The following is a 23,139-nucleotide window of genomic DNA, read 5'->3' on the forward strand; positions in this document are numbered from 1 at the left end:
ATAGGCAGTTTCCAGATACTTTTAGCATTATTGCTCCCTCTTTCATCCTGGAAAAGTAAAGAGGATGCAGATTTACCTTCCTTAAGTCACTGGGTAAACTGGTGTGTGTGTGTGAGTGTGTGTGTCTGTGTGTCTGTGTGTGTGTTAATACTGATAGTGTGGGCTCAGGACCTAGACAACCTGGTTTAAAAGTTTGTTTCATACTAGTTAGGTAACTTTTCTTTCCCTCAGTTTCTCATCCAAAAATAGGGATGATAATAGTCCCTTTAATAAGGATTAAATCAGCTGATACTTGTAAAGCTCTTAAAACTGCCTGGCGAGTGTTAAGTTCTCAGTATTAGCTATTGTATCATTTTATAAGAATAGGTTTTCATAGAGGGAGGTGAGTGCAGTGGGAGATGGGTAGGGAGGGGCCCAGGGAAGAGATCGAGGATCCTGGCAGTACCCTGTTGACTGTAAACTAGACAGGTCTTCTCCTCTGCCCTCTCTGAGCAGTCTTTTGGATTGCGACCCTGGCATGCCACCCCAGCAAACGATAAACCAATCTACCACTACTTGGCTCTGCCTACAGCCCCAAACCACAGAGAAGACACATGCTGGGTGGTGCCAGGCGTGGCCCTTGGTTTTTGGTTGTGTCAGGCTGCCTCTGCTGTGGGCCTGGCTGGTGATGTTCACTGGTTCTGCCTGGCTTTTCTGTCTGTGTAGGTCAGCACTTATCACCCTGCACCTGCCTCCCCAGGACATTCCACGGCCATCATCAGTCTGCCCGGCTCCCAGCAACACCTCTCAGCTAACATGTGAGTAAAAAAAGCTCAACCCTCCACTCCCGGTCCTGGCATAGAGGGGTCATCTTTGCCATCCCTCTGCCATCAAGCATCCCCCGTTCCCAACCAACACATCCAGAGAGATAACAGCTCCCCTTCTTTTACAACCTCCAAAGGGAATAATGGTGAAAAACACAAATTACCAAACCACATCACCCTGGCTCATTATTTTACAAAAGTAGAAAGAGACTGGAAGATTATATACCAAAACATTACAGGAAGCTTAGGTACTGAGCAATTTCTATTGTCTTCCTTTAGATTCACAATGCAAGGTCATCAATAGATGTTGCTCTAGTAATCAGCAAGAAATAAATATAGCATTTTAGAGGGGAAAGGAACCTTGCAGATGAGAATACTCCCCTAGCCCCTTTGATAAAACCTTCCAGTGTCTCACAGTCCATAGAGTCTAGAAGGACTTCCTAACATCCAGCCTGAGGCCATACACTGGTAACCCCGAACCTGGCAAGCCAAAGTGGGTTATTTTTTATTTTTTTGCCGTACGTGGGCCTCTCACTGTTGTGGCCTCTCCCATTGCGGAGCACAGGCTCCGGACGCACAGTCTCAGCGGCCACGGCTCATGGGCCCAGCCGTTCCGCGGCACGTGGGATCCTCCTGGACCGGGACACGAATCCGTGTCCCCTGCATCGGCAGGTGGACTCTCAACCACTGTGCCACCAGGGAAGCCCCAAAGTGGGTTATTTTTAATGCCTTTAGTCGGGCAGTTATTCTCCTACCACAGCCTCACTATTCCCCAGGGTCTTCACCCCCTGGCTCATACCTGGATGTCACCTGCCCAACTCCTGTGTGGAGAGGCAAGTCACTGCTCTAACCCGAGAACTTTTCTACCATGTTTCAAGCCCATCCTCTTCCATGCCAACATGCAGCCAGTATTCCACTGAGTGCCAAACACTGAAATTAACACCCACCTCCCATTTTCCCATGTCCACCTCCGGCCTACATTAAGCTAAGCTCCTCAGGCCATTCCTGGGGGTCAGACATGTCCCTACCCTCAGGAGAGGGAGTGGATCAGAGAGGTTTCTCTTCTGACCCCTCAGTTCCCTGAACCTTGATGGCTGTGACCATTGTCTTGGGGGATACTCTAAGCAGTGTGAAAAAGCATCCTAGATAGAACCATCACTTCCAGGTTTGAGACCCAGCTCTGCCACTGATTCCTGGTCACCAACTCCTTTCTCTATTCTAGACCAGTTTCCCCATTGTCAAAGTGCTGATGTGACCTAAATGAGTGATTTGCAGCTGTGGGGTACTCTGTGGAGGAGCAGGGAGGAGGTGGGGGCGGGGATCTGGGTGCCTCCATTGCTACTTCAACCAGGCTCCACCACTTTCATCTGCCTTACATAGTGAGATTTCAGTTCTTAAAAGGTGATGTTGCTAAACACCGGGCAGGTGGGCTCTGAGTTTTCCTCTCGCTTCACCCTTCACTGGTTCCATGCCTTCTGCTCACCAGCTTCCTTTACCAGTTCCTTGTGTCTCCCCAGGTTTGTAGCCCTGCATTCCTACTCAGCCCATGGACCCGATGAACTGGACCTGCAGAAGGGAGAGGGCATCAGGGTCCTGGGGAAGTACCAGGATGGCTGGCTCAGGGGTGTCTCCTTGGTGACCGGGCGAGTCGGCATCTTCCCCAACAACTATGTCATCCCCATTTTCAGGTGGGTCCTCTCCAATCTCAGGCATCAGAGGGTCAGGTCACCTAGGCCAGGGGCCATCTGTGGGTTGAATCTCTGAAGGACTCAATGCCCTTTCAGAATAAGGGCCAAGAAACAGCTTTTGCTCTAGTACCCTCCTAACACTTAACTTAAAAAAAAAAAAATAGCAGAATAGTTATCTTTTAAATAGCTCTTCACATTTTACAAGCACTTTTGCATCTCTTAACTCATTGGCTATGCTCAAGAATCTTGTTTAAGGTAGATGTTATTTTACAGATGAGGAAATTGATGCGCAGAGTTAACCAGTCTGCTCAAGAACTAGATTTCAGGTTTTCTACTATATAATCCCCCCCCAATCGCACCTCACACCCTGCACCCTGACACTTCACAATCATGGCACAATGTGAAAACACAATGATCAGAAGACCTCTTGGAGCACCTTGGGAGACTTCCTAGGACTCTGGTCCATTAGGCAGGGTTTCTGTGACTCAGACCACTACCCATCCATCCACACCCCAGGTCACATGCTAGTTACCCTGAAGATCTTCTTCCCAAACAGCTTTTCTCAATCTTTTTCATTCTCTGGCACATTCATCAATTTCACTGGCATACAGTTTGCCCAGCCACCTCATATGACCACAACTACACACAGACCCCAAAACTATCCATGGTTCCTCCTACCCCCACCCCCATAAGTCCAGGCAAAGCCTGTCACAAGGTAGCAAGACCATCACTACACATACACTCTGTCTTTATGACATATCAGAGTCATAACTCCAAGGAAAGGGATAATCCCATTTTACTCTATGGGGGTCAGAGCTAGAGTCATATATGGCCAGTTTTGGGGACTTTCATGTAGGCGGGGCAGTGTGTCCAGCGGAGGGCAGCAATGGTGAGGAGACAGAAACTACATCACTGGAGAAACCTATAAAGAAAGTAGGATTATTTGAGCTGCAGAAGAAAAGGGTCACAGGGACCATAACAGAATGTGTAGACCAGGAAGTAGATTTGTTCCATGAGGAGACAGTGAACCAGTGAATACAACTTAGAAGGTTCTGGTTCAATAAAAGACTGTACTTTCTAACCCATAGAGTTTTCTGATCAGTCTGGCTGGTGAGGTGGTGGATCCCCTTTCTAGAAAGACTACAGGTAAATTGTGGGTTCCAACAGATCCAGGCAAAAAGATTTCTTCACATGCCAGAAAACTGGAATAGAGGATCATAGTTACTCCTTTCAAATGGAAGGTCCTTGGAATTTGTTAGAAAACTGCAAAAGCTCCAAAGGCAAACTAAGGATGTCTACAACTGATGCTTTAATTCATTTATTCAACAAATATGTACTGAGCACTATATGTCAGGCACCTTTTTAGATACTGGAGAAACACCAGTGAATAAAAGACACAGTATCCTCTCCCAGTGGAGCTTACATTCTAGTGGGACAGACAGACAATAAACAAGGCATACAAGTAATATATGTGGCGTGCTAATGATAAGCTCTAAGAAGAAAAAAGAAGTCAGGAAAGGGGGATAGAATTTGCGTGGGGGTGATTACAATGTTAATCGCTTGGTCAGAGATGGCCTTACTGAGCGGTAAGAAGGTAGAATGAAGAAATGAGGGAGGTGTGTTCCAGGCCCAAGGAACAGCAAGTACAGAACAAAGGCCCTGAGGGAGGAGCACGCCTGACATGAAGGTCAATAGGACTGGGTTAGGGAAGTGAGAGGGGGTTAGTAGGTGATGAGGTCAGAATGGTAACAGGGATTCAGATCACACAGAATTTCCTTGGTCATCATGAGGAATTTGGCTTTAACCTATTTATAGGGCTTTGAGCAGAAGCATGACATGATCTAACTTATGTTGTAATCAGAATCCCTCTAGTTGCTGGGTTGAAAGTAAACTATAGATAGGAAAAGGTTGAAGCAGAGAGACTAGTTAAGCAGATATTGTAATAATCCGGTTGGGGGAGGGGGTGACGGTGAAATGAACCAAGGCGCTAGCTGTGGAGGGAGGGAGCAGTGGTTAGATTCTGGGTATATTCTGAAGGTAGAGACAACAGGATTTTCTGACAAATCAAATCCTGGGTGTAAAAGAAGAGAGGATTCATGGTGAGTCCACTTTTTTTTGCTTTGAGTAACTGGAAGACAGAGTTGCCTTTTACTGAGATGAAGTTGAAAACCCAAAGAGGAACAAACAGGTTTTGAGGTGTTGGGGGGAAGCAAAAGCTTGGTTCGTAGAAGATTAAGTCTCAGATGCCTTAGTATTCCTAGTAAAGACATTGGTAAGCAGTTGAGTATACACGTCTAGCATTTAAGAAAGAGGTCCAGCCTTGAGATGGTATTTAAAGCCCTAAGACTAGATGAGATCATCATGATAGGATCCATTGAGATGGAGAGAAGGACAGTGATCCAGGAGCTCAATTCCTCAAGGAAAGAGGGGAAATGATGGCTCCAACACGGCAGGGTGGTAGGTGGTGGAGTCTAATCATGTGAACCCAAGCTGGGAAGTCTTGAGAAGAGTGGGAGGATGATCCAGAAGTGACAACGGAGAGCAAGGGCCTACCCTAACTCATGAACAGTCTTCCATGGAATCTTATCATGAACCCTCTAGGGACCATCTCTACTACTGGGGAATTTGCTTATGCATCATGCCTTAGCCCAAAGTCCTGGATATTCCATGAAAAAAACATTAAAAGAAGAGTGACCATATAACTTACCATCCAAACTAGGATGCTTTTGAGATAAAAGGGGGACACTCTACCAGGAGAGCAGGTGTAAACTGAGACTCTCCCGGGAAAACCTGGACGTAAGGTCACCCTAACTAGAATGCATGTAGGACTCCATTCCAGTGTACTTCAAGGCTCCAGCTTTCCGTTCTCTCCTTGGCTTTTCTCCAAGTTAGATCTGTTCTTGGGCGAGTCATGAGCATCTAGACTCACCCGCTCCATCATGGCCGCGTGTTAGGCAGTGGATGGAGTTTCAGCACCAGCATAGTTTGCCATGAGTCCATCCCCACCCCCAGCTCATAGAAACCTGCATATGTGCATATACTGAGATGCTACTTATGCTGATGTGTGTGTTTGCTTCTAGAGAGCCAGCATTTCTAAAAAGGAAAGTCCCTGTCACAGTATAATCTCCTGAGGGCTATTAGGTGACAGCAGATCAATGCTTTCTGTGTGTATGTGTTTTCCCTGACAGCCTCTCAGATGCAGAGAAAGTTCCCATCCCCAAAATCTTGGACGCAGATGACATGCTCAGTTTGTCTATCTGGGGGCAGCTCACCCTGTTCTTAACAGCCCTTCCCACTTTGGGAGGTTTAATTCCTCCCGCTTCTCAGGGCTGAATGATGCCACCCTTTGTCAGCTGAGTTTTTCCTACCGAGTGGGTTGGACTACGTGCGCAAGGCCCCTTTCTGTTCTAACGTCCTGCGTGTGTGAGAGGTTTTGCCCCACTTTTGTTGTCTGTTTGCACTGATGGCTCTGCACTGCCACCAGCCCCCGTGGTGTACAGGGCTGCCTTTTATAAGACAGCCAGACCTCAAAGGTGTGTAGTGCCCCCTGAGCATTTGAACCTCTGCTCTTACTAGCATCATCTCCTAATGAACTGAGCCAGCCAGAGTTTCAGGATCAATTAGAGACCAGAGTTGACAAAAACGCCAGGGTTTTGATTTACGATTCAGCAAGGGAGCCTTTTAATTACTGAGAGAGGAAAGGCTGCTATGCTGTGTAAAGCTCCAGTCCTCTGTGCTCGGTGGGGCCACCAGCCTGTCCAGCTGTGCCAACCACAACTAAATATCTGCCACCACGACCTAGTTCCCGTATCCCAGAGTTATCCCCTGGCTGAGGTGGTACAGAACACTTGTCACGTTTTCATTCAAGCCCTTCCTAACAGCACCTACATCCCTTGGGTTTCCTCTTCCATGCACAGTCTCGGTAGAGGCATAAGTTTCCTCCCTTTTCAGAGGCTGCAGAAGCCAACTCCTCCCCGCTCCCCTCCCCCTCCTCCTCCTCCTCCTCTTCTCTCCTCCTCCCCTTCCCTCCCCCTCCCCTGCTCCTCCTCCTCCCTCTCCCCCTTCCCCTCATCCCCAACCTCCTCAACTCATCACCACAGGTGAGGGACAGGCTCAGCCTCTTGGGACTTGGAAACATGAACAAGGAAGGAACAAGGGAGGAGAGAATGTGGACACAGTTGAAGGCCATTCATGGCGGGGACTCAAGGCACAGCACCTGATCAGACTCTTCCCACCTCCGATCCCTGCTGCCCAGCTCTCAGCAGCCTCCCTTGGATCCTGTTTCCAAGCTCTTTCCGCTCCCTCCTGTCCTCCCAATAAATGCCCTTCTGCCCAATAAGCCAGGATATTTCTCTTTCTGGCAACCTTCACTGGACCTTTCTCTTTCTGGCAACCTTCACATACGCCATCCTGATGCCTAAGGGGTGGAGAAAAGTGACACGAGGGCCACCACTCACTTTCCTTTAACTTTCTACATAGAACTATATAAAGATTGTCATGGTCCAAGCTTTTGCCTTACCAGGAGGTTACTGGCAGTGCTGAGCAGGATAGAGCCGCTGTGTGTCATGTCCCTTTCAAATACTGCGCAAGTTCTTAAGGGCTCATATCTCAGGTAGAAAAGGGGACACAGGGACCTGCACACTCAAAGCAGCCCAGCGGAGCAAATCAGAGGCAACACACACACCTCCCACTTAAACCCAGAATGTCTTTCAGTCTCTCCATCTAGAAAACAGGGATCATAATATCTGCAGGTCTGGGGTGTCATGGGGATTAATGAATATATGTTTGCAAAGTGCTTTGATGCTAGAAGAACATGCTGGGTAAGTGCTGAGCTTTTTGCCAAAAGACATAGAGGGACTCAGTGTTGGATGGGAGACTTGAGATTTAGGAGTTTCTGGAATCTGGCCTCATGCTGGGTCCAGAAAAATGAAGTTGTATCTTTGTCTGTAAACAGTTGTCCAAAGAAGGGACTGGTGGGATTAGGCTGGCTTGGGCCTCATTAACTGTATTCTGTCCAGGCTGCTGATGCTGCTGGCAACAAATTTGGAACCTGTCTGTGCTGTTGCCAGTCCATTTTGCAGCATCCAACACTTTGAGGCCTTTGTTTAAAACACGGGTAGGGGCTTCCCTGGTGGTGCAGTGGGTAAGAATCCACCTGCCAATGCAGGGGACACAGGTTTGAGCCCTGGTCCAGGAAGATCCCACATGCCGCGGAGCAAGTAAGCCCGTGCACCACAACCACTGAGCCTGCGCTCTAGAGCCCGCGAGCCACAGCTACTGAGCCCATGTGCCACAACTACTGAAGCCCACACTCCTAGAGCCCGTGCTCTGAAACAAGAGAAGCCACCGCAGTGAGAAGCCCACGCAGTGCAACGAAGACCCAGTGCAGCCACAAATAAATAAATAAATAAATAAATAAATTCATTTAAAAGAAACAGGTAGATGCAGACTCTGCCAGGCAAGCCAGTGCTGGGGAGTTCTCTCCAGCCCAGCCTTCATCTCCAAAATGTAGTCTGAGCTCTTCCTGGTGTACAGCCCACTCCGCCTCACTGACTGCATCCCCAGGGGCCAGAAGCAGGCTGAAGGCTGTGGACAGAAGCCCCTCTCTGCAAGCATCAGTTCCCAGCGTGTTTGGCTGCATATGCTTCCTGGGCAGAGTTGGCTGCATTACATGACGCCTTTCCCATCTTGTACAACACTGGTGGCTCAATATTAAACTACATATACTTTTTTAAAGCAAAACAAGGAGAGAAAAGGAGAAATAAGGGGGAATTACCTAAAGAGAAGCCTGGTGGCATTGACAGGAAGGAAAATACGTGGAGGGCATCTCTGTGCCGGGGCCTTGGTTGAACTGGTTATCTCCAGGGAATTAGCAGGGGTTATTTAATCAACAGAGTGACAAGGGGATTCATGGACTACTCGGTAGGGGCTGTGATGCTGGGGCAGGATGGTAAAAGGGCAAGAAGGGCATGTAAAATGACACCATTCCCCATGGGGTTCAGGGAGTTGCAGGCTGGAAACATGGACAGGAGATTGGTGTTTTACAAAATATTAACACTGTTCTTAAAAATCAGAGCCTAAGGCTGAAGAATTAGGTCTTATGGAGGCATGTGTAGGGCCTATCAGCTCCTTTAGTTTGTTAATTTTCAAGTAGGATGCAGGGTTTTCCAAATGATGAACGCTCTAACTAGCCAGTAGGTAGGTAGCTTAGTGGTAGAGCGAGGGGCCAGCCTGGACCTGGGTTCAAATCTCAGATCTATTAATTGCTTGGACAAGTAACAGTAAATCTCTATTTTTTAACCTACAAAACAGTAGCACTAATAGTACCTACCTCAGAAGGCTGTCGAGAAAAACCTGTGAGATGATGTGGGCAGTGTTTGGCCAATGCTGGGTGTTACAGTGGGTATACAGTAAGTGCTTACTATGTGTGAGACAAAATGACTGGCTTCAGTGCTAAAAGCATTATGGCAGCCATTCAACAAACATTTATTAATAAACAATATGTGCAGAACATATTGTTTCTGCTATAAACAAAGTCTAGAGGCTATAAAACAAGTCATATAAAATCTCTGCCTTCAAAGAGTTTAGGATCTAGTGGGAAAGTCACTGAAAGAACAAGAAATCGCCCCTGCAAAGCGAAATGAACACATACAAGATCTTGTGCTCTGAACTGAGGGCTGAAGGGACACGGGGTGAAGAGTGATCAGAGCTGGAGTGAAAGATGATGATATTCAAGTCTTCTAGTTCCACCAGGCCTCAGTGTGAGACCCCTTCCCCTCCCCTCCCTCAGCATGCCCACACAGTTATCCAGGTGTGGAAGCTGAGGCCTCCATAGTTAAGCCTGTGATGAAGACAAGTATAAACATATATATATATATATATATATATATACATACATATATATATATACATACATATATATATGTATGTAGGTATTTATGGGTAGGAATACGATGAGGAGGGACCACATGTGCTATACAGTTGGGAGCAGATCGTTTTTTTAAAACAGGACTCTTGACTGAACCTTTTCTTTCTCTATTTCTTCTCTTTCACAAAAAAAAAAAAAAAAAATTTGCACAACCAGAAAGACATCTAGTGTTCCAGACTCCCGGAGCTCTGCTCTCTACGCCACATGGACGTTATCCACCTCCTCTGTGTCCTCCCAAGGCAGCATTTCAGAAGGTGATCCCCGGCAGAGCCGGCCCTTCAAGTCCGTCTTCGTGCCCACGGCCATAGTCAACCCCGTGCGGAACCTGGCCGGTCTGAGGACCCTGGGGCAGGGTTCCCTCCGCAAAGGGCGGAGCAGCATGAGAAAGAGTAAGTGGTGGCAGAGAGGTACGTGCCTAGAGCTAGGGGATGGAGGGATCTCACACTGGCAAACAGAGTGCTTTTTGCAAAAACAAGGATCTTGGCTTTAAAACAAGCCTCTGTGAAGGTTGCTTTACACTTCCCAAATACTGCGTTGTTTTATCAGATGAAGCCAAATGGACTCAAGGTCCCCGCCCTCAGTCACTTCATACACGCACGCTGACTGATTGGGATGATACCAGCCCTGAATGCCAACATATAATTAGAGCATGGCCAAGGTGGATGCTGGTTCTTATTAAGACAGGACAACTAAAGCACTTGCTGGATCAATGCTTCTTAAACTGTGCTCCATGGAACCCCTCAGGAGGTGCCAAAAGGGAAACAAGGGGAAGAGGAAAAGAGGAGTCATTGCTAAGAGCCCCTGAATCCCACTTTGTTTAACTAATATACGCACAAGGTAAAAAAATTATATTGTACAAAAGTACCTTATATTGTACAAATGTCTCCTTCATATCCTTCCCCCCAGTCCCAAGTTCTCGTCCATGTACATACATACCTTGTAACCTTAGTACACTGCTCTGCACCTTGGTTTTATTTTTATATAACATCCACATTGCACACATGGCAATTATATAGCTCCTTCATCTTCAAAGCCAGGCTTTTATCTCCTAATATATTGAATTTCTGCATAAGGCTTCATTTTCAGGGGTTCTCAAAAAGTGGTTGAAACCCATTGTTCTATAAAACATCAAGCCTCTATATTCGTACACCTCTCTAGAAGAAGAAAACAAGCCAAGCAAAGTCAACTTGATTTGTTCTACATCCCCTGACTTAAACTGGGCTCTGCCATCCCTCCTGCTATCTTAAAAAATGATTAAAGGTGGGCTTCCCTGGTGGCGCAGTGGTTGAGAATCCGCCTGCCGATGCAGGGGACATGGGTTCGTGCCCCGGTCCGGGAGGATCCCACATGCCGTGGAGCGGCTGGGCCCGTGGGCCATGGCCGCTGGGCCTGCGCGTCCGGAGTCTGTGCTCCGCGACAGGAGAGGCCACAACAGTGAGAGGCCCGCGTGCCGCAAAAAAAAAAAAAAAAAAAAGATTAAAGGTGAAAATGCAGTACTAGTCAGAGCAAAAGATTCACATGTGGGATGGTATGCCACACAGACGACAATTAAAGCAATTTTCTTAGTTCTACCCTTTCTCAGTGCTTTCTGATCATCTGCTTGACCACCAATCCCACCACTGTTGCTTCTTAATTCTAGCCGATGGCGCCTCCCTCCTCACCCTCTCCTCCACCTTCTCCCCACAAAACACACGTGCAATAAGGTATCCCACCACAACAGCCTCGGGCAAGTTACTGACCTCTTCGGCCTTCAGGTTTCTCATTCGCAAAATGAAAATAAAAACAGTACCTACCTCATCAGGGCATTAAATAATTCATTTAACACTAATGGCCCAGTGCCTGGCACATAATAAGCTCTCGAGAAATGTTAGCTGTTTTTATAGTACAGCATTTTATCAGTATCATTATTGCTACTGCAGCTAAGCAGATCATGTTGGGTCCCTCCAGAATGTGAATGTAATTCACTTCACTTGTGTTGAAATGTTCACATAGTCTAGACCACTTTTGAATACCGGGGAGAAAAGCCCCTCGGCAATTGTTCACACTTCCTTTCGGACACTCCCTCTCTAACTTTGTGTAGATCTTGATTGGCTTGGAGTTTTGACGCTTGCATTATATGCACATGTAATAAGAAAGCATTAAAGCTCTTGGAAATTAGGAACCCGACAAGATCAGTAGATAAGGCGGTAAACTGATTTTTCACCCATTTCTGAGAGCCTAAGGACAGGTCTGCCTAGTGTGGCTTTGACCTTCCTAGGTCCCAGAGGCTTTCTCTCTCTCCCTTTTCCCAAGGTGAGGATGGTCAAGCTATCAATCTCCCCAAAGCAAAGAGAAATGACAGAGAATTGACTGTATGCATCTCACAGGGCTGTCAGTGGAAAAACAGACATTGACACTGAAAGGTCAGACTCGTGTAGTGGTGGCTGGGTTGCCAGTGGCAGCTGAGAACGCCAGCGGTGTTACAGGGAGCATCTGCTCTTCATGTTCACACCCGGCTTGATAAAGAGTCATGACACAGAACATGGCCTAGGCTCAGGCCTTCTGCGCTGGACACAGATGACTTTGATTCACACATGTGTCCATAGAGTGTCACAAAGAACTAGCATCTCTGCTGGATGTCACCTATAGCTCTAAATTCTGGGAGACCCTTATGAAGAAATAGCCCACAATGCTTCTCAGGGTGTCTCCCCCACTGCCCCCCACAGAGCACAATGAACTCTCGATTATTCTCCAGGTCACCCACAGGACATATGCTCAGAGGATGGGGATCTCCTGTCTTCCAGAGAATTTGAGGGGAAGGAATGGCTTCCTTTTACTGAGGGAGGACTATCTCAGTTAAAAAAAAAAAGAGCTCAGAGAAACGGAAGGGGCAAAACCAAACTCCTGGACCGTGCATTTTTAGAGTTTGCTTCTCCTTTACCTAAAAACACACACAAAAAGTTTTAAAACATGGGGCATTTATGATGTTCCAGGCACTATCCTAACGTTTTGCACACATCATAAAATGTAATCCTCACCCCAGGCCACGAGGTGCTGTTTTTAGCTCCAGGGGACCGAGAAGCAGGGAGATGATGTGACTGATGTGCTCCTGCCTCCCTGGGAGGAGATCTGATTCCAGAGCCTGTGTCATGGGACTTCACGAAGCTCATCCGCTCACATCCCTAACTTGGGAATAACCTTTCCAAATTTGCTTCCAGCTGCTGTCACGTTTGCCTGGTACACACAGTCCCTAAATTCCACTCACCCTTCCTCCCTGCAGACCCGATGAAAAGCAGAGGTCCCACCAACACAGACCTAAAGCTTCCATCAGAATTTTCTTTAAGTAGCTGGTTGGAGTCCTCTGCCCTCTCTCCTACCCTCTCTCCCTCCCACTCATGCCTCTCCATTGACTCTCTCTTGCGTGTCTCAATTTCTGCTGTCTCTTTCTTTGTCTCTGCTTTTGTTTCCTCTTTGGTCTCCATGCCTTTATTTCTCACTGCAAAGCTCTCTCTTTAGGACTGTCTTCTTCACTTTCCATCTTAAAGGCCTGGAGGGAGAAAGTAGGAGTGTGTGTGTGTATGTGTGTGACAGAGAGAGAGAGGGAGAGGACAAATAGAGGTGATATACCTTCTGACGCCACCCCACCCCCAGTATTCGCCTAGCCAGTCATTTGCTGCCAGCATCAGCAAACAGCACTATAAAAAGAATAAGGTCACCTTTGAAAGACCCTGGGAGAATGTGAGCACAGTCACACTGGGAAAGCACTTAACTATTCTGGGCTATCAGGACACATTGCTTACCCAGCTCCCACCCAAGCTGCTGTCAGCTGCCCCACTGCTGATATCTCTGTCATACAATTCCCCAGATGGATCCCTGCAGAGACCCATCCGGTCAGGGGTCCACACCCTCATGGTGGGCTCCCTCAGACGCAGCCCCACCATGGTCGTCCGGCCTCAGCAGTTCCAATTCTACCAGCCACAGGGAGCCCCCTCCTCAGCCTCGGCGGTGGTGGCGGAGATGGGACCCAAGCCCACTGCCACTGGGGAGCCTGCCCTCACGTGCGTCAGCAGGGGCAGCGACACCAGGATCCACTCGGCGGCCAGTTCCCTCATCATGGAAGGCAAAGAAATCCCCGTCAGGAGTGAGCCTCTACCAAAACTGCCTGCATCTGCCCCGCCATCCATCCTGGTGAAACCAGAGAACTCAAGAAATGGCAGCGAAAAGGTAGGAGTAGGTGACATTAGGGGGGCCTGATTCTTTAGACCCCTAACTTTGCACAGTGTCCCAGCTCCTGAGACTTCACCGTAAATGGACAAGGAATCAAAACTGCAGCCTCCAAAGAATCCTCACACACAACCCCCCTTCCATATCCTCACATCACCCGCATCCTCCCCAGACATGTTACTGAATATCTTTTATGCTTCCAGGAGATTTTATACATCCTTCTTTCGAGGCCCAGAGGCAACTTGGAAAAAACATGGCTTTGGCATCAGACACAATCTTGACTTGAATTCCAGCTGTGCTGCTTGCTAGCTGGTGACTCTGGTTAAAACACTTCACCTTTCTGAGACTCTTTTACCTAAAATGGTGGTAAGAAGAGTAATAGCCTCATAGGATTGGAGTTAAATGAGTAAAGCACTTACATAGGGCTTGATACGTACTCGTTCACAGTATAGGAGAGGCAACTGAGGCACAGGAGAAGGTAAGTGACTTAGTAAGGTCACACTGAGTTATAACTACTCCAACAACTGTTATCGGGACCTTTGCGGTTATCGGTTATCGGTTCTAGGGCTTTTCCCACCAGAAGTCCCTAAGAGTTTTTGTAAAAGTGTTATGTTCTCAACAATATCCTTGAGGCAGGGATGGAGGAGGTGACGTGAAGAAAATTAGGTGGCTGTTATCTTTTAGTGTATTGAACATCGCACCACCACCATTACTATCACTATCACCACCACCATCACCACCACCATCACCATCACTACCATCACCCATTTCCCTCCAAATGGAAAGATGGTGTGGTTTCCTCCTCTTTGTTAAGCATTTACTGAATGCTAACGACCTAGCAGGCACTGTGCTGAGTACTTCACATGTCCTATCTCATTTAATTCTGACAACAACCTTCTGATGTAGCTATAATTATTATTGTCATCCTCATTTAAAAATGAGGACATGAAGGCTTATGGAGTTAAAGTACATTACCCAAAAGCACACAGCTGACACACATGAGTGTCTGGAGTAGAGCTGAGATCTGACACAAAAACTAAGCTATAAGCTTGCAGGGAAAGGCATTTGGAAAAAGTTAGTGTTAACTGATTAAAACGTTGAGAGTTCTTCTTCTGAATTACGGTATTCAAATAATTCAAAGTTTTCCACACCCCACTTGTCAGTTACCCCCAAGCCATTAGATGCAGCCCTCAAACTGTGTTTAGTAAGTGCCCAGACCTCTGCTGGACATGGTAAGGGTCAAAAGAATGAAGACATTTGGTCTCCCACTCACCTTTCAATCTCAAGACTTTGGGATTGAATTTCACAGGAAAAAAAAAAGCTTTCCGAGCAGTAGCACAGAACACTTTATTAAGCTGTAAGATAGGGAATGGCCAGAGTAAAATCTAATATACAGGAGCTAAAACAGGCTAGGAAAGAAGGGAGAGAGGAAGCGCTTAAGCAAACATCTGATCATTGACTCCCACATAAAGTGGGACCCGCTAATCAGCTCCAGCCAGTTGCTGCCAGAATGGGGCACAGGCCCCAGTGTGCCTGCACTTTGATTATCTTAAGGGACATATAAAATGCTGATTTTTATATGCATCTCCCAATTTTTATGTTAGCAACTAATTCAAACTCCCAGACTTTCTGCAGACTATGTTCAGTCAGCAGTGTCCAGTTGGCTAACTCTGCTCTGAGGGTTTATGAAGGAACTGTCTGGATGGAGTCAGCAGGGAGGCCTTACTGGCAGGTGGGAAGGAGAAAGGGGAGGTGAAGGACCCTGTTCTCAGGTAGGTGGTTGTCCCCCCTATTTCTCGCAGCTAATTCCCAGTCGTTCTTCAGTTCTCGGCTGAAATAACTCTGCCTCTAAGAGGCCTTCTCGGACTAGGCCCATTCCAGCTTCAGGTGGATACTTCTCCGCATTCCTCAGCATCGTCTGCTCCCCCCGCAGTGGCACTGGCTATCATTGTCATTTGTCAGGGCGGTTTTGCTCACTCTTGGCTTCACAGCACCTGACAGAGTGGTGCTGCATGGTCGACACTCATGACAGACACAAGTATTTGCTGGATGAACACGTGAATGAGGCATTCCAGGAAGGGACAAGTGTAGAGAAACAGCATGAACCAAGTCCCAGGGGGAAATAGCACAGGTCTCCCACTCACCTATGTCCCTTTGCTCTCCTCTGTCTTACAGCAAGTCAAAACTGTGAGATTCCAGAATTACAGCCCTCCTCCCGCCAAACATCACACCTCTGGGAAGCCTGAACAACCAGCCACCCCGAAGGGGTCCCAGCCTGAAGCAGCCCCCTTGGGCCCAGAGATGACCGTCCTATTTGCCCACCGAAGCGGCTGCCATTCTGGACAGCAGACAGACCTCCGGAGGAAGTCAACCTTTAGCAAAATCATGGCCCCAGCGCCCACTGCCTCGACCACGCAGACCGTGTTTCCCAGCAAATGAATCTACAGGTGGCTTTTCCTAGACCCCAAAGAGGTGAATTGCATTTAAATACAGTATGCCTCCACTGAGGGCGTCCTGCCATTCTTTGGGGACTCAAGCATGGTCCTTGTTCTGTCCATTTTACCTCCAGGAAAGGACAAGTGGGAGTGGGGATTCCTGCCCTGGCTGGGAAGATAGACTAGGTGACCTTCCAAACATAATGATTCAATGTAGCAAGGCCACTACCCAGACCAAGGAATGGGAGCTCATCCTGCCCACTCTATTCCCCAGCATGGAGTGTGCAGCCTCTCATCCTCTGGGTTCTGTGTAGAATTTCTATGATGTTATAAAAGGGGCTTCAGCCAGGAGGGTCACAATGGTGGAATGCTGGCATTACTTCTTTGACCTCAACATCTTAGAACAGCTTCTGCCATCTTCTGGGACCTAGACACCAGCCACTAGTAGCCACCATATATTTGTGCCTCCACCAAGTCATAATCCTGGCTGCCAAGGGAGAATTTCTGGGAAGGGTGTGAGACAGATACTTTGAACATTCCAAGAACCCTCTAAACCAAAGAGAGACAGCTTCCTGGCTTTGCTCCAAACAAGGTCAGAGAGAAAGCTGACTACTCTCATACTTTAAGCTTCTCAATCTGTTTGCCCACATATAATCCTACACGATAGATAAGCAGGAATCACGTACTTGTGGAGAGGGTCTTGTATGGTGTTATGGACAATTCATTCATCCTGGCTCTAGTCTGATTTCCCCAAGAAAACAATGCATGCTTAGAAACAACTTGGTAAGGGGTTTGAGTTTAGATATACATTCTGTTTGCATTGCAACAGTCTTTACTTTCACTGATTTCTTCTATTTGGAGCAGCCTAGCTGTTTCACCAGGGTGCGGAATAAGGCAACAATGTCACTGAGAAGATGCCAATCCACAGCTGGGTTGGGGGTGCCTTCTAGAGGAAAGTTTCTATAAAAAGGGACTGGACAAATAAGGTTGGAGAGGAAAAGTGGGTAAGAAGGAGGAGAAAGGGAGAGTGAAGAAAATATGGAGGAGAGAGTGGGAGGTGATGAGAGTGAGAGAGAAAGAGGATTAGGGGAAGTGTCAGGGAAGAAGATAAAAGAGTAGGAGAGCAGCCTTGACATTCTTGACAGATGGGGAAAGAAGGTTGGAGTCTGCAAAAGTAGGTGACCCCACTAAGGTGGGGCTGAAGTGAGTGGGACCAGCCAGGCAAAGCCTTGTAAACGGGGGTAAAAGAGCACCCCAGGGAGTTGAGGCAATGCTGTAAGACAAATCATTAATTCTCATTTAACTTAATTGTTGTGATTTAACATTTATTGCATGCCCATCGATGTGGGCACTTTAGTGCATAAATGCCATTTGCTACTAAGCCTGGATGTCATTTAAAAAAACAAAAGGCTGGGCTTCCCTGGCAGCGCAGTGGTTGAGAGTCCGCCTGCCGATGCGGGGGACACCGGTTCGTGCCCCGGTCCGGGAGGATCCCACATGCTGCGGAGCGGCTGGGCCCGCGAGCCATGGCCGCTGAGCCTGCGCGTCCGGAGCCTGTGCTCCGCAGCGGGAGAGGCCACAGCAGTGAGAGGCCTGCGTCGCACAAAAAAAAAAAAAAAAAAAAAAAAGGCAGGTCTAATTAGACCTTCTCCCTGGACAGTTCTTGAAGATCCTGGGATTAAAAACATCCATATTTTATGTACCAACCACACACTTGGCAAACTAAATTGTCAAGACTTTTCCAGGCCTTAATAAAACAAAAACCAAACCATAATCCTGCCAAGGAATACTGCACCTATGACAGACCTTTGGGGTTGGTAGAGCCAATGTGGTCACATGCTCTGGTGTTTCTGTGTGATAGTGACCCATGTCTATTCCACAAAAATTGTCAGGCCCAACTGCATGACTCAATGAGCTGAATATAGTAATCCAGATGGAGAAATGGGGAAAAGTCATAAAGACAGGCAGGCATTGTACGATTTGTCAAAATATGAGTACTTACACCTCGTATTTACCCCAAAAAGCACTCTTGGTGAGTTAATGAGTTTAGCAATCTACACCCAGAGTGGCAGATACACGGCATGCCCAGCCAACCAAACATTTAGTTTGTGCCTCAGTAGCAATGGAGCCAGTTAATTTTTAACTGTTGTGGCTGAAAATCAGGTTGTTTGGGCGTAGTGAAGATACAATCCATACCCTCCAAATGAAACAGAATATTCTTCCCATTGTCCACGGTCTCTATAGAGTAACCTCTCTGAGAAATGTAAACAACGCCAGAGGCTGGCCATCCCCATTCCATCCAGCCTTCTTCCCCCATGCCCCGCATCAGACCCACTCCCTCCCAAACCAAATCCCATCTCTGCGGAGTCATATGAGGATTTGAAAGGGGCAGTAAAAGTTGAACTCACTGGGCACTGCCCATCATTTATCCTACCACCATGTTTCAGATATTCCTATGAGCTGGGTACTGCAATGAGAACAAGAGATACATCCTCTCCTATAACGTCCACCATAACCTTATAAGGCAAGTACAATTGTCCCCATTATAGAGCCAAAGAAACTGAGGCTTGAAGGGTAACCACAGACAGTGACAGAGCGAGTTTGATAGCTGCCCTCACCCTATCTAACTTCAGAGCCTAACTTGGGACTACGCTACATGAAATAAGAGACCATCCTTGATGTCAGGCCACTGACTTCAAACTGCAAGGAGGTGGCATAATGCAGTGGTTACAATTGCAGGCTCTGCTGCACAAAAACTGGGTCCAAATCTTCATTTACCACGTGCTAGCTATGTGATGCTGGGCAAGTTACTTAACCTGTCTGAGCCTTGTCTTCTTAAATAGGAACGATAATAGTGCCGACCTCACTGGGCTATTGTGAGGGTTAACTGAGATAATAAAGTGACCGGAACCATGCTGGCACATAGTGAACACCTGATAAATGTTAGCCTTGAATGTTTTTAAGGAAGCAGACCATCGAAATTCCAGGTGAAAAAGCCGAAAACAAGGGCCTGTCCGGGGATGTGGTGCTAAAAGGAGACCAAGTAGCCTAGCCATGGAGGTCACAACACAGTCTGAGTCCTGAAGGACAAGAAAGAGTCAGGCAGACAAAGGGGTGGGTGCCCAAGCAGGGAAAGCAGCATTTGGCAATGGGTTTAAATGTAGCAATCAAGCCAAGTTCTCTTGTACCTAAGTACAGAGGAATCTACTCCTTTGTGGAACATTCCCGGGATCCCAGTTGGATCCCTAGCACCTCTCGTCTGAAGCCACATATTCCATCCTGTGAGAGCTCCATCCCCTCAGCTAAGACTCAGAGTCTCTAGAAGAGGTGCCCCTTCACCCCATGATCAGACCTGACACCTCAGTGCTAGGAAAGCTGCAGAGGGCAGGCTCTGCCTGGGGGAGGGGGCAGAGAGCAGGGGGAGCATCTGAGAGGTGAAGGAGGGGTGCAACCAGCTGAGGACAGACTCTGAGGGCCACACCTAAGGAAATGGTGGGGTCACACTTGACTTGAGCAGCATCAAGGGCCTCACTTAAAACTTGTCTCCTTCCCTTATCGCGTGGGACCAGCTGCACCTCCTCCACCCTTCCCCCCTCCCACAGACAGAGCTTTTGTAGCAGGAAGAGTTTAAAGCGACACCCTACCTGTGACTTGGTGAGATGCAGAGCTGACTCACTGACTTCCAACTTCCCTTGACAATTCAGAAGGTCCGTCCACGCCAGGCCTGCGCTCCCGACTGGCAGCCATCTGATGGGGCTGCAATTGCTGTGAAACGGACATGCGCTCTTCAATTTGCCACGCAGCCCCAGTAGCCTGCTTCACTCACTCACACGACCTGCACCTGAACTGGGCGTGTTCCCCTAGAGACTGCGTGCTTGACTTCATCTCCCAGAGGCATCATAAACCCCTTGAAAGTTACAGCTGGATCCCCAGACATCCACTGATCCAGGCACACAGGTCTCAGGAGCATAGCAGGCCAAGCCAGGGCCCTACAGGGTGTCGTTCAGTAGTTTTGAGGTGGGGACTAAGCCTCTGTGCTTTCAACAAGCTCCCCAAGTGATTCTGAGGCACATGGAGTATGAGAATCAAATTCACCTTTCTCATGTGGTATAGCAGAGCTGACATTTGGATCTGACATTCAGCAGGAGTATGACCTCACTGGTGGTTAATATATTGAAATCGTCCTGTACTGATAGGTGAATAGATGCTCTGAGCTCCCCAAGACCTCTCCCCGCTCCCACACCCTGACCCTTTCTCCATGTCGTCCTCCCCATCGCTCTCCCATCCAACAGCTAAAAAGCTAAGGCCAGCTGCAGCTGAGACCTCCAGCAATAAAGCCCTTCTTCATGCTGATTGGCTAGTGCCTATGCCATACTGATTACTAAATATCTTGACTGTTATCCTATTATAGCGAATAAGGCCCAGAGGTTGAGAGCACTGCTGTCAAACCTGACACTCTTCCCAACCCCCATCCTGGCCACTGTTCATCCCTCGACAAGCACCTTCATCAGGCCCCTAGCTTAGGAAAGGAGCTGACTTGGAGGATGAGCATTTCCATGCCTATTCACCTACCTTTTTCAGCTAAGAGTTTCATAGGCATAAGTAATGCACTTCAGCTTCCCAGCTCCTCTGGCATCATGTTGGCAGGTATGGAAGCACATAATTTGCTTCAATAAGATGAGCACGCCTCCATCTTGATCCTCTCCCCAGCCCCTATTCACACGGGCAGCCCCACAGCCTCTGACTCCCTTCCCAGGAAGTGAGAAGCTGAAGCAGGTAGAATAAGGAGGGCCTCTCAAGCCTCTCCAGCTGGGAGCAAGTACTTAACAAGCTGGGCTCTCCTGCGGCAGCAGCTGCCGTCACTGATGCTTCTCTTACTTAGTCTTGAGAGTAAAGACTCCAGTTCCCCCTTGGGCTAAGTGAAAGGAGTGTTAGCACTTACAGAAACCTCTTAGGTGAGCCTGAAAGGCAGTCACCTAGGGGAATGTGTTTGGCAGGCAAGACTAAGCCAGAGGAATTAACTCCAGAGAGCCCTGCAGCAGGTTGGTGTCCCTGAGGATAAATCTCACAAGGACGTTTTTCTTGAAATAGAGCAATGTTAAATGATGATCAAAGCCACCTGCTGTTGGCCAGGCCATAGTATTGTGTCCTAGACCAGAGCAGAAACAAAATGTTCCCAGGAAGCCCTTCTGCTTATTGACCTATACTTTGACAAATGGAATGCAGCAGAGGTGGGATCAAAGATGATGGGATGGAGGAGCATTAGATTCACCCATCCAACCATCCATCCATCCATCCATCCATTCAGTCAACAACAGTTCATTCATCACGTACTCTGGACCAGGCTCTATGAGAGGCAACAGAAATAAAGTAGTTACCAGGATAGATAAAAATACATATGGCCCTTACAGAATGCTGTTTCTTATTACTTTTTTCTGGATTTTGGGCTCCTTTCTGCTTTTCTCCCCTTTTATAATTAAATGTTCTATAGAAATATATAGAATAATAAAACCAATAACCATATACCCACCACCTAGCTTTTTAAAAAATAATTGAAACCTGCTGTGTGCTTCTCCCAGTCCCATTCCTTCCTTCACCACCTCCCCACTTCCTTCACAACCACTATCCTGAATTCCATGCTTATCACTCCCTGTAAATTTCCCAATCATGTACCATATGGAACTCTGAGTGCAGCTCATAGAGGTACTCAGTAAGCACTAGTCAAAGCAAATATTGCAACCTGGGGCCATAGATACCCTGCCTGAATATTTGAACTCCCATCTGGCTTCTGTCACTGGGACTCTAAAGCTTTGATTCATTGCTGGGAATTGAGATTTTGATGCACCAGCATGTCTGGTTTTGAGAAGTTTGAGTTTAAAGGGGTTTTTACAAGAGTTCTTCCAAGTACAGCTGTTTTAGGAGACCTTGTTGCTCCTGAGTAGAGAAAATATGGGTTGTGGCTCTGCCTGCATTGTTTGAATACAGGGTTTTCTACCTAGCTCTCCTCTGGGTGTTGTCTGGAGCCTCTGGGTAGCCAACTGCAAAAAGCAGAGTAGCTCCTCAACTTCTGAAACTAAAACAGATCTTGCTGCTGCTGCCACCAAATTCTTATAAGAACCTCGTGAAGAGTGCAGAGAAAAGTTATTTTTGTCCCCAGACTACAGATCAAAAAACTGAGACTCCGGATATTTCAATGCCTTGATTAAGGTCACATAATTAGTTTGAGATGGAAGGGAGACTACTGATTCTTCATCCAGCAATAACTGTCACCATTTACTGAGCACCTACTGTGTACCAAGCACTGTACATGCATTATGCCATCCAATCCTACCCAACCCTATGAATGCAGGTACTGCTATTATTCCATTTTAGGGATTAGAATTATGACTCACAGGTCAAATGGCCTGTCCAAGGCAACAAGAACTAGAACCCAGGACTCTAAATCCAAACCTTCATCTTAAATCACCACATCCCTCTTCTTCAATAGCAACTGTAAGCACATAACATGGCTGAGGTTGGAGAGGCTGCACAAATGTGTGTGTGCTGCTGAGATCACAGGGCTGAGGATGGAGACAGGGGTGGGGGAATGCTTTAACTCAGGGGGTCAAGCCCTCCCAGAGAATAAGTGTTGGGTTGGCCAAAAAATTCGTTCGGGTTCTTCCATAACATCTTAACAGAAGAACCCAAACGAACTCTTTAGCCAACCCATACAAGGGTCTTATCATCCAAGAAGTAGGGACGGAAAGGAAGGTGACTGAGGGTGTTCTGTACAGAGAAATCCAAAAAGCAAATCTACGCCTGCTGCAAGGGCGGCCAGACGCAGCCCAGCAACTTGTAAAAGAACCAAAGCTTGCAATGTGGTTCTGGATCATTGACATCAAAACACAATGATTATTTTGCATTCCCTAGATCTCTCCCTCTTCTTGAGTTTACTTCCAGTTTTGCCTGTCCTCACTCTAAAGGATACAGAGTCCAGAAGAAGGGGAACATGATTTCCAAAATGACCCCCACTTTCATCTTCTCTGTGGGAACAAGAGGACTCAGAGAGCTGACACCTTCCAGTGTTCCATGCTGGTATTTTC

General features: G+C 47.4%; 1 protein-coding gene across 7 annotated transcripts in view; it reads left to right on the top strand.

Annotated features, from left to right (window-relative positions):
- The window catches only part of SH3RF2 (SH3 domain containing ring finger 2), a 143,989-nt gene that overhangs the window by 110,060 nt on the left and 10,790 nt on the right, over nt 1-23,139 (top strand). Inside the window, exons 6-11 of one of the 7 annotated variants that reach the window (XM_089909449.1) lie at nt 706-797; nt 2,303-2,491; nt 9,576-9,826; nt 13,264-13,622; nt 15,798-16,094; nt 18,505-22,717. In XM_089909449.1, coding sequence (XP_089765575.1) covers nt 706-797; nt 2,303-2,491; nt 9,576-9,826; nt 13,264-13,622; nt 15,798-16,061 — 1,155 coding nt within the window. In that variant the 3' untranslated portion in view covers nt 16,062-16,094; nt 18,505-22,717. Of the gene's footprint in view, nt 1-705; nt 798-2,302; nt 2,492-9,575; nt 9,827-13,263; nt 13,623-15,797; nt 22,718-23,139 lie in introns of those variants that run through there. The other 6 variants (XM_089909450.1, XM_089909454.1, XM_089909448.1 and 3 more) reach the window with 6 other exon arrangements.

The sequence above is a fragment of the Delphinapterus leucas genome, chromosome 3 (genome assembly GCF_059928025.1).
Source record: "Delphinapterus leucas isolate spDelLeu-1000000601 "Yukka" chromosome 3, BTC_Dleu_Yukka2, whole genome shotgun sequence".
Classification (NCBI taxonomy): domain Eukaryota; kingdom Metazoa; phylum Chordata; class Mammalia; order Artiodactyla; family Monodontidae; genus Delphinapterus; species Delphinapterus leucas.